Raw genomic sequence first — 16462 nt, 5'->3', positions numbered from 1 at the left:
TCCCAAATGCCAGCCACAGTAAGTGCTCATTTTTGCCAGTAAAGGAACGAGTAAGAAATTCCAAACCTGAGACAGATCATGATGGAAAGAATCCTCTATAGTAAAGACACAGTAAATCCAACCTCTGCTCTCCATCTGTTCCTCATACAGGGAAAGGCAGCACTGTGATCTATTAATGGTGCTATGATAATATTATGGCTGACAAGTGGCAGGGCAGAAGGATGGAAATAAATCAGGATTTCCAACAGTAACCTCCCCCTTGCTCACAAGCATTTACAGAAGTTACTCATCACAATCCCACTGAAGGTAAATGCTGTAACATGAAAGAGTCTTTGCCCACTCAGTCTGACTACCAAAAGCTGAACACACAAGTCAGTGTGGAAAAAAAAAAGAAGTGAGTCTTCCTGGGTATTTCCTACATTTTAAGAGTTAGTAATTTGTTTTGTTTTTTAAGTCTGAAAAGTACATAAGAAAACTTTTCTCTTTTTTATATATTTACCTGCATTCTGCTTTTTCACACCAGTCTTCTTCACGATGTTTCTGTTCATTCCAAGGAAGAATCTTCAATGTCCCCTGCTTGTAACTGGTGTATAACAGAAAAGCAAAGTTTTACACAATATTTTGTTGTTGTCATTTTGTTTTTTGGTGAATGAACACACTGAAGTATGAAGAGACTTACAAATTACCTGACTTAACATTTGTTATCTGAGGCATTTATCCCTTTCCATTCTCATCTCTAGCTTTCCAAATGAAACATAATTGCCAACGTTTAAAATCAAGTATATCTGGTTTTAAGTTTTAGTTTCTCCTCTATCCTCCAAGAATCGTAGCAATTACAGCTTAAGCCATAATTGCTGTAAATTCTGGTCATTCCATTTAAGCATTAGATTTCATTTATTCAGATGTAACACATAAGCTACTTCTCTCTTATCAAAGAAGCAAACAGCAACAGAACAAGGGGACACAGTCTCAAGTTGTGCCAGGGGAGGTACAGGCTGGAAGTTAGGAGAAAGTTCTTCACAGAGAGAGTGATTTGCCCTTGGAATGGGCTGCCCATGGAGATGCTCAAGCAGAGCCTGGATGAAGCACTTAGTGTCATGGTCTAGATGATTGGACAGGGCTGGGTGCTAGGTTGGACTGGATGATATTGGAGGTTTCTTCCAACCTGGTAGACTCAATGATTCACTGAATTTATAACAATGTCATTCAATTGCAGTCTCAATTCTTTTAAGATTTACCACTTCTTAATGAAGCTTCACAAGTCTGATTCTGCCTGTACAAGCACATATTCTACCTATATCATTAAAAATCCACAAAGAGAAATTAATAAATTGATTTCTTACTGACCAGACCTTAAAAAAACCTGTCCAAAACCACAAAATAACCAAACAAAAAGGGAAAAACACTACATTCCTCTAAAGTGATTACTGCTTCACAGTAACTATTCTGACTTCATATGCTGTCACAGAAGACTAATATGAGTAAAAACCTATAAATCTAACAGCTTTTTAAAAAATAAAAAACACATAGTTCTTCAAAGATGAGCACAAATCTGAAACTAAACATTTCCCTGCTGTACTGATCTTCTCAGTTTAATGCGGTTTTCTGAGTACAACTTTCCACAGTTAAACATTCTCTAAATACTAAGGTTGAAACAAACAAATCTGTTTAAGATGCAGATTAAGAACAGCATTACTTCAGATGCATAGAACCTTCTAAACCCATGTCAAGCTATGCAGAAAAAAAACTAAGGGGTCAGAGAAAAGCCAGCTAGTTTCTAGCATTTGTAGAAGTAAGAAACAAACCACATACAAAGTAAAACCTTTCAAGTTTCACCATACTGGAGCAACAAGCTATTTCAAATCTCATTAATTTTCCCCTGAACCTGATCAAAACCAGCAACAAAAATACTGCATGGACAGAAAAATCCCTATTTATAAATTAACAACTGACAATCCTCTCATCCATTGTACAGCAGCACTGTAACTCAGTCGCTTAAAAAGAAACACAATTCCAACACACAAATCAATTTCATGAGATAGTAAGAGTCAAAACAGCAAACTAAAACAGTAAAATCCACCTAACTTAGCAACAGCTAAGCACATTTAACAAAGAAAGGCATGCCCATGCTGACAATCCTGCCCTATACACACACATTTATCCCAGAAGACCTGGCATCTTTTCTTTCCCTTCTTTAAGCACTATCTTTTATCACGGTAATTAGAATCATAGAATCAACCAGGTTGGAAGAGACCTCCAACATCATCCACTCCAACCTATTCCCCAGCCCTATCCAGTCAACTAAACCATGGCACTAAGTGCCTCATCCAGGCTTTTCTTGAACACCTCCAGGGACAGTGACTCAACCACCTCCCTGGGCAGCCCATTCCAATGGCAAACCACTCTCTCAGTGAATTCTAACTCTCCAAGCAATAAATTAGCAGAGACATATTTGCAGGCTATAAAAGAAATGAGGGGAGAAGATGGGAAACTGCTAAATCCTATCTCAGCTATAGTATCGTCTGTGTTCAATTCCAGTTCAGTTAGACTAAACACTTCACAATTATCTTCATAGTTCAGTATCACGTAGTATCATTACTGAAAAATAAAGAAAACTCCAAATTAACATTTATAGTAAGCAAAAGGAAAAAAGTCACTTTCTGATTTAAGTTAGAGTCATCATCAGCCCATGCATATTTGGGGTTGCTGGGGGCCATTTCTTTGCTGAAGTCTGAAATAGTGTAATTTGTCCAGTCATTTTAAATATTAGTTAAAATCGATTTCATAAACTCAATTAATACAGTCACATTTCAAATATCATACATATAAAAGTTGTTGTGGAAGGCTAAGTTTGTAAAAGTTCTCTTTATCAGATGAAAAGCCAACAGAAAAGTCAAAGTGTGACTAAAACCCCCTTCAAAATATAAAATCAAGTAGGACTTGACATTCAAACAATACTCTCCTTTTCTATGTTCTATTAAGACTAAAAGAAAAATGGACAATTTATTTTCATAGCAGAACTTTTCCATTCACTTCCCAGTAGGCTTAAGAAGACATTCCAGGGAGGTTGGTTGGTTGGTTTTGTTTCATTTCATTTGGGGAAGGTCTTTATTTGCTTTAATACTAACACATCTTCTTACTGAAGGGAGGTGAAAATGAGCTTTTACAGAGTAGAGGGCAGACAAGGTTTAATTTTGGAAGCAGTTTCAAATCATGTCTGCAATTGTAGCAGAACTGCTATGAGAGAACAGCACTATGAGGAGATTTTCAGGTAACAACTCCAATTTTACAGTACACATAGGGTTGTTTTGTTGGGTTTTTTTTTCTAACAACACATACCAATATCTTATATGCTGTTCTGCCTCTATTAATGAAAATGCTAAGATATTGATATTTTACTGTATTAAAGGAAATACATGTACCAGATACAGTATGGGTCTGGAAGACTTGGCTACATCTGATTGTCTTGTTTTTTATCAATAGAGATCAAGGGCAAAAAGTTGTTGGCAAAGACCGGTTAGAAGTGAAAGCTCACAAAGCAGCCTGAAGACCTGGGCAGTTTCAGAAGCCTAAAAATCAAAGTCAAGCTAAGAGGAGCTCTCACACCACATCTTGCCCTTCATTTAGTCTCCTTCCCACAGCTCCACTAACAACTTAAATAGTACTGGGCAAACTTAAAAATAAATTCAGCCCCTCCATGTCAGTCACTCTCACCCCCTTCTTATTAAGATGACTTATTGGTTGAGTCAACATCCCTGGAGATATTTAAAAGATGTGTTGAAGTGGCACTTAGGGACATGGTTTAGAAAATTCAGCATATACCAATTACTGTATTTACTCTGAGAGAAAATTCCCATTCCAAATAGTCATCTATGGATTTTTTCACAGTTCTCTAAGTCATAGCATCCCATCTGAATAAGTCTTCCCCATCCACTCAGTACTACAGGGGAAACCTCTTGGAAAGCTTCAAATTTTCTTATCTGACCTAAATATTGAGATAAATTACAAGTTTCTTCCCTCCAACTATTCTTAACACAATTGAGACACCTTCCTGACTCTGATTAGTCTCTGATAACCATTTAACAGTTTTATGTAAGTAAGAGTTATCCATCCAGACTAAAATCAAAAGCTACTAGAAAAATATTTCTTTCACAGACTGGTATAATCATCTAGCTGGCCCTTCTCTGCAACTCGTTTCAGCAAATGATCTGTATTTTCCTCTCCCCATCTAAGCTAGGCATTATTCCTGTAATACAAAACACACTTAGGTTTGCCTTTCAATTCCAACAGTTATCAATTTCTTTCAATAAACTTTAAATCACAATCCTTTCCAATTAACAAAATTATGGATTAAGTACAGACTCCACTGAAACGAACTTCTCCAGCATCCTACAATGACTTATAGTTTCAGCTGAAGGTTAAAGTTTATTACTTTAAAAAATGCTTGCTGAGAAGGAATTCCCTCAGTTTGAGTTTCCAGACTTTGCTCTCCTTTGACAGTTGCTTTGCTTCCTCCTTTCGCATCACCTCCAAAATCCATCAAGTGAGGAAGCAAAGTGCAACTCAGCCTCTCTCTGCCTACCTTACTCAACAGGGTACAACACAAGTTGAAAGCTAGAGAGACAAGCAATGTGAAAGACCAAATTAAGAAGTGTGTGTGATCACCTCTTCTGTATAAGGCAAGACCGACTGATGAATCCTACGAATAAAACAAACACACCAGAAAAAGAAGCAACAACAAAAAATCCAAAACACCAACATGCCCAAACTAACATGCAATTGTTCATTTTTGTGTTTTACTTAAATAGGAAATGACATGTCACTGTTTTTTACTTCCTACAACACTGTAAGCACTGATGAGGCTAGCAGGGCCTCATTTTAGTTTAACAGCAGCAGATGCTGTTTGACACCAAACGCTGCTAAGCTGTTAATTGTATGACACAGAAGATAAATCACTTTGGGTTCAAAAGTAAAAAGAATTCTTGTAATAGAGTGTGCTGAAAGTCTACCATCTTTAAAGAACATCTAGTTCAAAAATATTTGAACCACATATAGGCACTAGAGAAACTTCAGGTAAACATTGCAACGTGCATGTCTATACCTATTGTTTTTTCCCCTTCACAAGCATTGTTGGCCATTTGTCTTCAGACCAAATCTACCAAGACCAAACTCACTGTTTCCTACAGCTGTTCAGACACATAAGTTCAAGAAGTACTTCAAGTGTTTTTTCATAATAGCTCATTAACAGACTTCACTACAAAATACTAAAAGATTAGAAGACTCTCCAGCTCCTAGGAAAGAATTTTCGTGTATTCTTGACTAGATGTCTACTCCATCTTTTTTCCCTTCTCAAAGCAGAAAAAGTTAGGAGCTACATATTTTAAGTCAGGTGTATGCATAAGCCACAGAAAATTCTTTTAGAAGTATTCTTCCCTCTAGCTCAAATGGCCATTTCTAAAGTATTCAGATTCACCACAGGAACTGAGAGTCAAGCAGCACTCAGTAACTATCTTCTCTGAACGCTTAAAGAAAGCAAAAAGCTTAAAGCTCAAAAAAAAAGTTACATCACCCAGAGCTGACTATTGCCCTCCTTCACATTCTCAATGATGTGGAGAAAAACAAACAACCAAAACAATGTGTATCTCTCTCTTGCTCTTTACAGTATGCAACTGCCATTATTTCTCTCTCCTCATTCTGAAGAGTTTAGAAAAACCTCTCTATTTGAATTCAAATGTAAGGACTGGAATAAACCAATCTTGGCAGTAGCAGTGTATGGGAGATCCCTGTAACTCGGTTCTTTGTAAAAGCAAAATAATCATTAAGAGGCTCTATTTTCAGCATTATCACAAGGTTGTATTCTTAACTGTTATGTTCTAGCATAGTTGTTTCCCTTCCATCCCACCTCATTGAATATCCATTATTAGTAACTCCAGTGACTCATGCAGAAACAAAAAAGCAACAGAACTTTGGCAAAAGTAGCTGTTGAAAGGGAAGCAAGTTGGTTGTGAAAAATGTCAGGCATTAAAACACCACTGCAGTCTCCAAACTTAGAAACATGAATGCAGATGAGATGGGGAAGGATACAGATATGAATGCATATCTGCAATGAGGTAGGGATTCCATGTTTTCTACCACGTTTGTTTACCCCACACACAGTTGATGATTGGACTCAATGGTCTTAGCGGTCTCCTCCAAATTAAACAATTCTATGATTCTGTGTGTGCAGCAAATCCATCATGAATCACCACATACACCCTGCACACAATACCTAACTGGGCTGGAAGGGGTAAACTCAGAATGCAGAAACAGCTGGCCCGAAGTGCAACACATACTATGCTACTACATCAAGAATTCACTCTTCTCACTGCTTAAGCTATGTAATTTAGCAGTTTTGTTCTAGAAACTGAAGTCCCACTGAGGTCAGAGAGGTGCAGGTTAAGTCTACACTGTTATGCAGTGGACACTCACCAAAAATTCCAGTTATGGGGACAGATCATTGTAGTCATTACAGCAAGTGGCTTCTTTTCCAACTAAAATAAACTGTGAGCTGTGCCAAACCATAACCTCACACAAGTGTTAGTGTGGTAGAATCTTTCTTTTTTTCCTAAGCCCCCATTTCTCCCCGCTTCTCTCATCTTTTCAACAGCAGAATAAATATGATTGGAGCCCGGTAAATTGACAGATTAGGGAGATATTCAACTCTATTTCTTCAAAAAGAGCTGACTTTCCCTGTATTGCTCTTTTCACTTCATTGTTTACACTGGCTTGGCAATTCTTATTCTTCTCTTTGACAAAAGAAGTCCATGCTATTATAGTTTCTATATCCTACTAAACTGCATTTATTCAAACCTGCAGATTATTTTTCTCTCCAAGGACAGGCTTTCAAAAGAGGAAGGTCTAATTCAGTTTTAAGGTCACAGTCCAATTCTTTCTATTACAAATGGCAACTGTACAGGTAGTTGGTTTCTTTTTTCTTGAAGCATTGCATACAGCAGGTCAGTCTCCAAGACTCATCTAACTGAGGATTATAATATTTTTTTTCAATCTTTTTCCCTTGTAATTCTGTGCACACAGAATCCAGACTGCAAGGTAAAAAGCAAAATTAATAATCTGTATTAATTTTGATAGCCAGTCAAAGATGGTTAATAACTATGAAAACTCTTTAGTAACACTAAATCTCACCAGAAAACTTATTCACAAGGTTCAAGACACACAGTTTGGAAATTTATACATGCAAGGAACAGACAAAACTAGAATACTTATATCTTAAAGTGGCAAATGCAAACATTATACTGGAAGAGAAGGTCCTTGTGGTTAATTATACCACTTATCCACTAGGCAGCTCTTTTTTACTTATGGCAGAATGTACTTAGTTAAGTACAAGAGGTTTTAAGTATTTACTCACAAAATGTTATGAGACAGCATGCAAAGCATGTGGAGGGGTTGCTGTCAGTGGTCTCGAAGCTGTTAGAGGCTTTGTAGTTTCTGAGGCTCTTTCTCAGGAAGCTGTGAGTCTATAGCATAGTCTATGACCTGGATCTTCATTCGTGATTCAGCAGAAGCCTTGCGGAGGTGCAGGCAGGTTGCAACGCGATGTGCAGTCTTGGCACAACATCATGCTGGCTATGCAGAACAATCGTGTGCCAGGCATTTAGAGCCTGTTCCTGGTGAACTTGAGGCAGGGGAGTTCACAGGCAGTTTCAGCATGCAATGAGGCAGCAGCAGCACTCCATGCCACCTGCTCATCCCTTTTTATCACTACAGCCTGAAACTAATGGACCTTTGGACATAGATTAGCCAATCAGAATGGCACTTTTCCAAGCTTGGCCATAGTAGGTGAAGCCAGGGCTTTCGTTTTCCAGTCCCCCAGCACAGAAGGAGGGGGAGCAGGAGAACATGTCTCGATAAGCCAGAGTCCTTAGACTCAGTGGCTCCAGGTTCTTTGTCCTCTTTCCTGCAGTTGCTTCTCCCCACAGCAGAAGGGAGGAGAGCAGAAAAACATGCCTGGGCAAGCAAGGACATGGATAAGCCCACAACAAACTGAAGTGTAAAAATTAAGGTAACATTTCCATCAAACAGTTTTGTTATCCACTCAAAAGCTTTCTGAAGAATGTAGACTTCCAATTACACTTCCACGATCCCACTATATAGAGATATAGAGGGATTAAAAGTAGGTTATATTTAATGCATAGACTTCTGTGCGCAGAATCTGCAAGGAAGTTTTATTTAATATTACTTTTTAATTTAATCCAGACGTGAAGTCTGTCTCTTCTTAGAGAGTAATGGGGTAATCAATGCCAGTTTCTGTTGCTCTGCAATTCTTATGGTTCTGAAATAGTTTTATGTCACAATTATGCTATAACTGAGGATAAACCACAGTAAGAAATACATACCAAGTATACAGTCTTCATCACTTATGATACATATGGCATTTTTCACTTCTATCACTATAGTAGTTTGGCAGTGAATTACTAAATGCAACTATATAAATGATTATGTATTTTTAAGTTCTAAATTATTCAATGTACTGTATGTGACACAGAAGCGGTGAGCAGAGAGAGAAGCTCTTAATTTTTCAGGAATATCCAAAGAACATATGACAAATCTATTAGAACTGAAGTACAGTTGTTCTGTAAAATAGACTGCCAAAACCACCAAGAAAATTGGTAAAATTGATAACAAACTAGTGAAAAAGGTATCCCAGCTGCTTTTGGCTCTTCAGAATGTCTGCTGTGCACATTGCAACAACTGTCTTTCAAAGAGATTTGTCACCAGAGGAGAAAAACTATACTCAATAGTACCTACACAAATCTAACCTACATTTTAATGACGTGGTTGCTCTTTAATGAATTTGAGAATAGGAGAACTTTTCTTTCCTCCTGAAGTAATCTAGACTGAAAATACCTAAACATCAGAAAACTAAACCAATAGAACACAACCAAAGCTTAGAAGATCACTGTGTTTTTTTTTTTTTCTTAAGGCACACAATTAAATTTGTGAGGCAACAGCTTTCACAAAATCAAGATGGGCTATTTTAAAGACACATCTGAACTTCAAGTAGGATCAAAGCTGTCTGCCACAATATAGTGATAAAAATTCTTCAGAACTGCACATTTATAAAGCATAATGAATGTTCATGGAAGAAATTTTCTCCTAAACTCTGTAAATATGCACCAAACATTTAAAGAAGACAATGCCTGCAATACACTTTCATGAGAAGACTGAAGAAGACAAGCCAAAGTTCAGGACTATGCAGGCAAAAGACACATATTGTAGATGGAAGACAGGACATATCAGGCATGAAGAAGCCACAAATAAAAAGAAAATTCTGTTAATTCTCTATGGCTAAACAGCATATGCATATCTCAGCTCACATGCTGGAGGACAATATGCAAAGACTGCTGCAACTGGCCCATCTGAAGCCTTCTTCATGCTGAATACACATAGAGATCTCAGCCTTCAAGCATTCCAGCTCTCATTCACCTTGGTGGCCCTCTGCTGAACTTTCTTCAACGTCTTTTCTGTACTGGATGCCAGTGTTCTAGAAGGAACTGAATGTGTGCAGTAGTCTGATTGTTCAGTTTCCTCACTGCACTTCTGTTCATGCAGGACAACATGCTGCCAGCCTTTTCTTCTGGTTTATGTTCTGCTTGTGTCCAGAAGGAACTCTAGGTTCTTTTCAGCAGATTTCATTCCAAGTCTCCAGCCTTTATTATTCCAAGAGTTTCTTCAGCTGCAGGAACAGAACAGGATTTTGCATGTCCTTCTTGAAACTCTCCAAGGGTCTTGATGGCCCATTCTTCAAGCCTGTCTAGGTCCCTCTGAATGACAGCTCAGCTCCAGCATTAGTAGCTTCTGTGAAAGTTCCCTTCTTCCTTGTACATAGCTCATGCTCTCTACAGCTCCTTCATAGCTTCCATTTCTCATTTTCCTCTTCAATAAACTCCTAATAGCTAATACCTACAGTACTTCTGTCAACTCACTCACTGCAGTAGCCTTCCAGCTGCCACGAACTGCTCCTGATGCTTTCTAGGTCTCCATGCAGACCAATGCACAGCAGAGCTCCTCTTCTTCCAAATCACTGCTTTAACATTCACATGAACCACAACAACCTTCCCTGCTCCTACCAGTCAGTCCAGACAGGAACACAAGTGCCATCACAACAAACCAATCTCCCCTTCAAAAGTTTTTTTCCTACTTCAGAGTAGAAGGCAAGATCTAAGTCTTGGTGGTGGGTTTGCTTTTTGATGTGTATCCCCAAACACAGCCTTGAAATATTAACTACATTGATCCCTCTACCTTCAAACTGGTTTTCTTCTTTCCCTTAATGCAAAGGATAAAGGCCAATAAAAAGAGCATCAAGTTTTCCATATTTCATTACATAAATGAATTCAAATAAACCAACAAAAAGAAACAACCATAGGATTAATTCTTTCTTAAACGAACACTTCCAAAAACAAAAAGGAGTTCAGTTTCAGAAAAGAAGAAAAGTTATTAAGAAAAAGGGAGACTGTGTATTACACAGCTCTGCACATGTTAAGCCATCAAACCCATTTACATACATGCACTGAGACAAAGCTGTAAGAGATTTACTGAAACTGCAGCGCTACAGGCAATAACTAAAAAACATATTTCAGGAGAAATCATTATGGAAAAGCAAAGTTTACTGCTTATGAACCTCTCTATTTAATTGTGTAGTATTTATCTATGAACAGATAGAAGTCAACTGCACGGAAATTTTCAGTTTTTAAAAGCTTCACTAAGCTTTAGGAAGATATTTCTAATCATACCCTAGTTCATCAGGCAAATGGAGTTCATCCAAAACTCTCCAGTAAAATTTCACTTCAAGCCATGACTGAAAAACAGTATTTGAGGAAGTCAAAAAAGCAGAAACATTAAAAAGTTGCTATCTTAGAGGAAAGACTTTTACTGCTAGTGTAATGTGCAATATAGCAGACTTATGGCTGGGAAGGGCACCATACATTTGAATTTCTCAACTTCTGATAGTTTAAAATGTGAGCAGTAATGCTGTAATATAACACTTAGATGCAATAAAGAGGAAAAGAAAATTAAAAGAAAAGGAAAAATACTCTGGTAATGTATTTAAATTAGTGGAAATTTATTATTTTCTCCTGAGATCACCTTTAAAAACCTGAGGGCAACAGTCTTAACTATAGACTAAGAACTCTAACTGTAGCTATTAAAATGGAGATTAGAAGGAGCTATCATCTCCTCTGAATACCTAAACTTTTACTGTCTCCAGTCTAGTTGTCTTAACATATGAAGTCTGTACATCTAACAGATCTTTGAGAAGAAGCATGAATCCCAAAGACAAAGAGATAGCAGAGATTCAAGAGCCATCAATATAGAAGAATGTGAGAAACAATATGAAAAGAAGTAATAACATATCATAATCAATTCTGCAAAACCAAATCCCAGAGTAATGTCAGCTTATCACAACATCCATTTGATGCCGACAGACATATGGAGCCAACAATGCACCTTAGTATTTCAGATGCCTTCTCAACTCTGGGAGTTGTTGAACTTATATAATTCACAGTCCTTTTTAAGAGTCTCATCAATACATAAATCCTCTGCTCAGACATTACAAACCTCCTCCTGGACCATTCTGAGAGTGGCCCCTAAAGATGCCAAGCTACAAAACATATGCCAAAAAAGAGAAAGACATACCTACCACTTGAGATTTTTTTTACAAGATACAGAGGGAAACAAACAAATAACAAAATTATTTCCTAATGACCTGTCCCAGAAGTCAGAAAAAGAAGAAAATTCTACTTCTCCTTCCACCTTATTTCTTATGCAACTCTTCCTTCATAAGAATTTTTTTGTGACACTAGTCCATAAGTGTCATGTGCCAATAACAAGAAAAACTGTTTATGCCTACAGAATGCACAAGAAAAACAATCCTTGCTTGCACTAGGTACTTAGAATTTACTATCTGTAGATGAACTGGAGGCTGCAGACAAAAGGACATAGCAATTAGAATGCAGCCTTCACAATAGCATTTCTTATAGGAAATAAAATTGTTCAGATCCAGCATTTTGTGCATTCCAGGTGTTGGTGGTGTACAGCAACCATTTCAATGCTTTTTCCTTGGCAATGCCTAGTGGTACCTATCTGTGTTGCCTCATCTGTTACATGCACAAACAACGCAGCACCTGCTACACAGTCTCAAGTTTTAGCTCAGTCAGATTGTCCTACAGATGGAGGAACTACAAGAACTGAGAGCAATGCCGTGAATTTCTACAAGGAGTCATCTCAGAGAGTTCCAGCTGGGAGCAAACCCTCTTATTGGTAGAAGTGCTCCATATACACGGACACAATATGGTCAGTTCCCAGCAGTACTTCACCCTAAATACAAAGGGCCATAGATGAAGACCTAGAAGACAAACTACAGTGTATTTTCCCTCCAACACAGTCTTTTCTATCTTCTCCACTGCACACTGCTCAGCAAGAGCACTGCTCAGCCTCCTGCAGCTCAGGTAAGGCACTGACATGGCGTTCTTCAAGAAAGGTGACCAGGGCAGGTTGCACTTTTAGTGTGGGCACTGTCACACAGTCAGTCCATGTTACTGACCTCATCACATGCACCACAGCAACCAGTTAACCTGCAGGCTGGCCTTAAATGTTCAGAAAAATAATGAGCTAAAAGAACTCACAGGAGAGGTCTCTTTTTTTTGCAACTGCAAGTGGAAAATTCTTTCGATATCCAGCATACATCCTATTCTATAACTGCAACACTATGGAATTTAAAAAGGAAACCCAGATTTAAGATGTTTCCCGATTCGGAATCCTTTAGGATTTGTCTGGAATCAAAGTTCATGAGGACAGATTGAATCATTTTCACCCTTACCCCACAACCACTGGAATTACAAGCTGCATAAGCTATAGTGACTAAATCATATGCTGCAGATATTTCTGCTACCAATTAAAACCCTGGGGTTTATAGATTGACTAAGTTTTCCCTTTGTTCAGACATTTATTTATTGCAGTTAGCACCGTTTGGTTTTTTTTAACTATTATGTGGGAGTGGAATCATTTCATAAGTTGTATCATAGTCTTGTCTAATCAGCTAATTTAAAGCAAATTACATCACCATATCATATTCTATGGAAGAGTAAAGTAGATAGCACACTCATTTAAATCAGATTTCACAATAGCTACGTATCTACAGAATACTACTAACTCTAGTCACACAAACCACCCATTCTGAAGCTCTCCAAAGACAAGCATTTCAATTTGCTCCTCAATGTGAACCTGCGCTGAGAAGTTCTGCCTGCCATGGGAATATGACAAACTATAAACACGTACATTTTTCAATAGTTTTTTGCCTGCTGAGTACTTAACTCCTAACTCCACAGTTTTACTACCAGATCACTAGTTGAATGTTTTACATTCACTGTCATTTTCCGTCTAAGTACGTAAGTCAGTTTCTTAAACCACAAACAAACCAGAACAACTCAATAAAAACCACAAGAAAGAACAAACAAAATTTCAGAAAGAAATGGAAACTATTTGTGAACATCAACAAAATATTATATCCACATTTAAGAAGATCCTTCTTCCCTCCCTCTCACATTATAAACAAAAGAGAGTAATTGGAATGTATTTTACTAGTTTTGCAAACACTGCAGCAGTTCCTCTTTGTGTTCCTGTTACATTAAGGAAAGTCCAAACCAAATGTTTTCATGTCATAACTAAGCTGTGTCCCTAACACTCCCAAAACAATAAAAAGGGTACTGATAGAGATTAGCTATCATGAAATAAAGACTATCTTTTGTTCAAGAAAGGACAAAAGTAATTTGATGAATGAGACACCTCTTCTACATGCAGAACTATCCAAACGGGACTGTTCAATCTCTGAAGTTAATATTTAACTGTAATGATGGAAGACTACCAAAAAAAAATAATTTCTACTAGCTACTCCAAAGACTACACTCTGAAGGAAGGCTTCAAAGTCCTATTGCAAAATATCAAACAATGAAAATTCCCCAGTTCTTTATGGACACTGAAAAATATGCTTCAAAACCTATTTCATAATTGAAGTGTTTGAAAGAAACATTCTAAAAGCAAAATAAAGTATTTTAAATTTATACAGAGAATATTATGATGCTCACAAAAACTCTCATATGAATGTTCATATGAAATTGACAGTAAGCTAATTATGCTGGAATGAAAGAGTAGAAAAGTCTGAGTTTAAAGGTCTTCATAACTCTAACAAGAAGAATAATTTTGAAGTTACTGACTGCTTAAATGATATATTAAACTTCAAAACAAATCTATACAAATGCAATTGCTTCCAGGGAGTTAAATACTTGTATTACTGATTTCCTAACATTGACTGCTATTACAAATCAATTACAGATTTGTATTTAACATCCATGAAAATCTGGGTAGTTTCAAGTCAGAAAAGGACATGCTTCCCCTTATGTGTAATGGAGACAAGAACATTTAAACCCCCTGTTTCTTGGTAACAACCAAGAGCCCAAACAGCTTCTATGAGTGGCACAAAGTAAAGAAGAAAATGAAGACTGGTGAAGTATATAAAAACAAAGCTGCTGTCTTGATTCCTGGTAATAACTAATAACAAATTGCTAATATGGAAACTAATTTAAGTATTAGCCTAAAAAAATAATTATGTTTTTTAGTTAATAAACATTGACGCATCCTTACCAAGCTTCAGGCAACAAGAAGGCATATTCATGGGGTGAAGTAGTCTCTGGAAAATTGGAGAGAATTGCTTGTCTGTGTGGAAGTAAAGCTGATCCATGAAAAGTGAACAAAATTTCCAGGGCTCTGACATTGCTTTCCTAAAAAAACAAAGCATTAAGTTGCAGAGCTAGACTAAGACTGATTTAGACTTAAAATGAGAAAGAAATAAACTTAGATCATGCAACAAATATTTAGAGTTTTCTTGCAATCAAATACTCCTTCCACCTCTCAAATTCTTGTCTATATTCAAAAGGAAGGAAAAGGAAATAAATACATTTAAGTGCAAACAGCAACGTCAAATGAAAATTATATTGTAAAAAAATTAACATGAATACCCGAGCATAAGTTCTTGCTGAAAGCACAATATTCTGACTTCTGAACTTCTTGAAGAATTCACCATCATAGTGCTGTTCAGCTGCAACAGGCCCTCCAAGGATTTCCTTTAAAATAAAGTTAAACAAAAAGAACAAAGCCACCTATTGAACACTAGGTTTCAACCACAATTTACAAGAGTCAGGCCTACGTGTTTCTTTATCTTGGGATGACCAAATATGAGATATATGAAGAAAGATATGCTCTTGGTTTTTATTTCAGTTAAATAAAAGAAAGCAAACACAAGCATTTTTGATTGATATTCTAAGACAATTCTTTGCCTTATCTTAGAGTTCAGAAAACAAGTTACAAAGATAAGGCAGAAATCGTTATAGGACTATTGCCAACTGCAAAGTTAAAATTAAGGAAAAAGTTTCACTTTCCAAAACCTTTCGCTCTGGCAAATTTATAGAAGAAATAGTCATTATTTTAAATAATTAGAACTTGCCAATAGAATAGAATGATTTGGATTGGAAGGGACCTTAAAGATCATCTAGTTCCAACCCCTCCACCATGGGCAGGGACACATTCCACTAGACCAGATTACTCAAGACCTCATCCAACTTGGCCTTCAACAACTCCAGGGAGGGGGCACCAAAAACTCTCTAGACAACCTGTTCCAGTGTCTCACCCTCACTGCAAAAAATTTCTTCCTAATATTTAGTCTAAATCCATTCTCACTCTTCAGTCCATTATCTCTCATCCTATCACAACAAGCCCTACCCTGCACCGACTCCACTTCCCATACTGTTGGAAAGTTTCACTCTGGCAAACTTATAGAAGAAAGATTCATTATTTAATATAAATAGAACCTGCTAATGTGACTGACAGAGTAAAATACTAATAATCCTGCATCAACTCCACATCCCATATTGTTGCATAATTTAATGCCACACACAGCATGTTCAAAGGAGGCTTCTGCCCAGCTGTAACTCTGGGCTCTGGAAGCTGGCCATTTGCAATGGTAAACCAGGAGAAACACGATAGCTTAATCAGAAATCAGCATATTTTTCTCAATTAAGACATGCTAGTGCTACAAAAAGACTATAAATATTAATAGTACAATAAATAACAATAACAACAATAAAAAAGATATGATGATGTGATGAATATATTGCAGGAATATCTATGCATTAAGAACTTGAAAGTACTATCACCTGTAGCCAAGTGTTCTCACCTCATACGTTTCAAGACGATCAAGGTAACTCAACAGTTTCAACCTGCTACGGCAGAGTTCCTTTTGTTCCAGTGTCAGCCTGCATTCACAACAGGATTTTTCATGTTTACAGTTGGTATTGCACATCATAGGAAGAAAACAGTTACACATTTGAATTACTTGGTTCACTTGAATATACCT

The 16462-nt window shown here is 37.2% G+C and overlaps 1 protein-coding gene across 4 annotated transcripts in view; it reads right to left on the bottom strand.

The window, feature by feature from the left end:
• The window catches only part of NBAS (NBAS subunit of NRZ tethering complex), a 168189-nt gene that overhangs the window by 120688 nt on the left and 31039 nt on the right, over window positions 1-16462 (bottom strand). For all 4 annotated transcript variants that reach the window (XM_064146440.1, XM_064146439.1, XM_064146437.1 and 1 more), the window contains exons 19-22: window positions 16283-16361; window positions 15069-15173; window positions 14695-14831; window positions 500-583 (exon numbers count right to left, since the gene is read on the bottom strand). In XM_064146440.1, the coding sequence (XP_064002510.1) occupies window positions 500-583; window positions 14695-14831; window positions 15069-15173; window positions 16283-16361 (405 nt within the window). The remainder of the gene's footprint in view (window positions 1-499; window positions 584-14694; window positions 14832-15068; window positions 15174-16282; window positions 16362-16462) is intronic.

Source organism: Pogoniulus pusillus, chromosome 7 (genome assembly GCF_015220805.1).
Source record: "Pogoniulus pusillus isolate bPogPus1 chromosome 7, bPogPus1.pri, whole genome shotgun sequence".
NCBI lineage: Eukaryota > Metazoa > Chordata > Aves > Piciformes > Lybiidae > Pogoniulus > Pogoniulus pusillus.
Note: the sequence above shows the minus strand (reverse complement) of the source record. Positions and strands in the feature narration are given on the sequence as shown.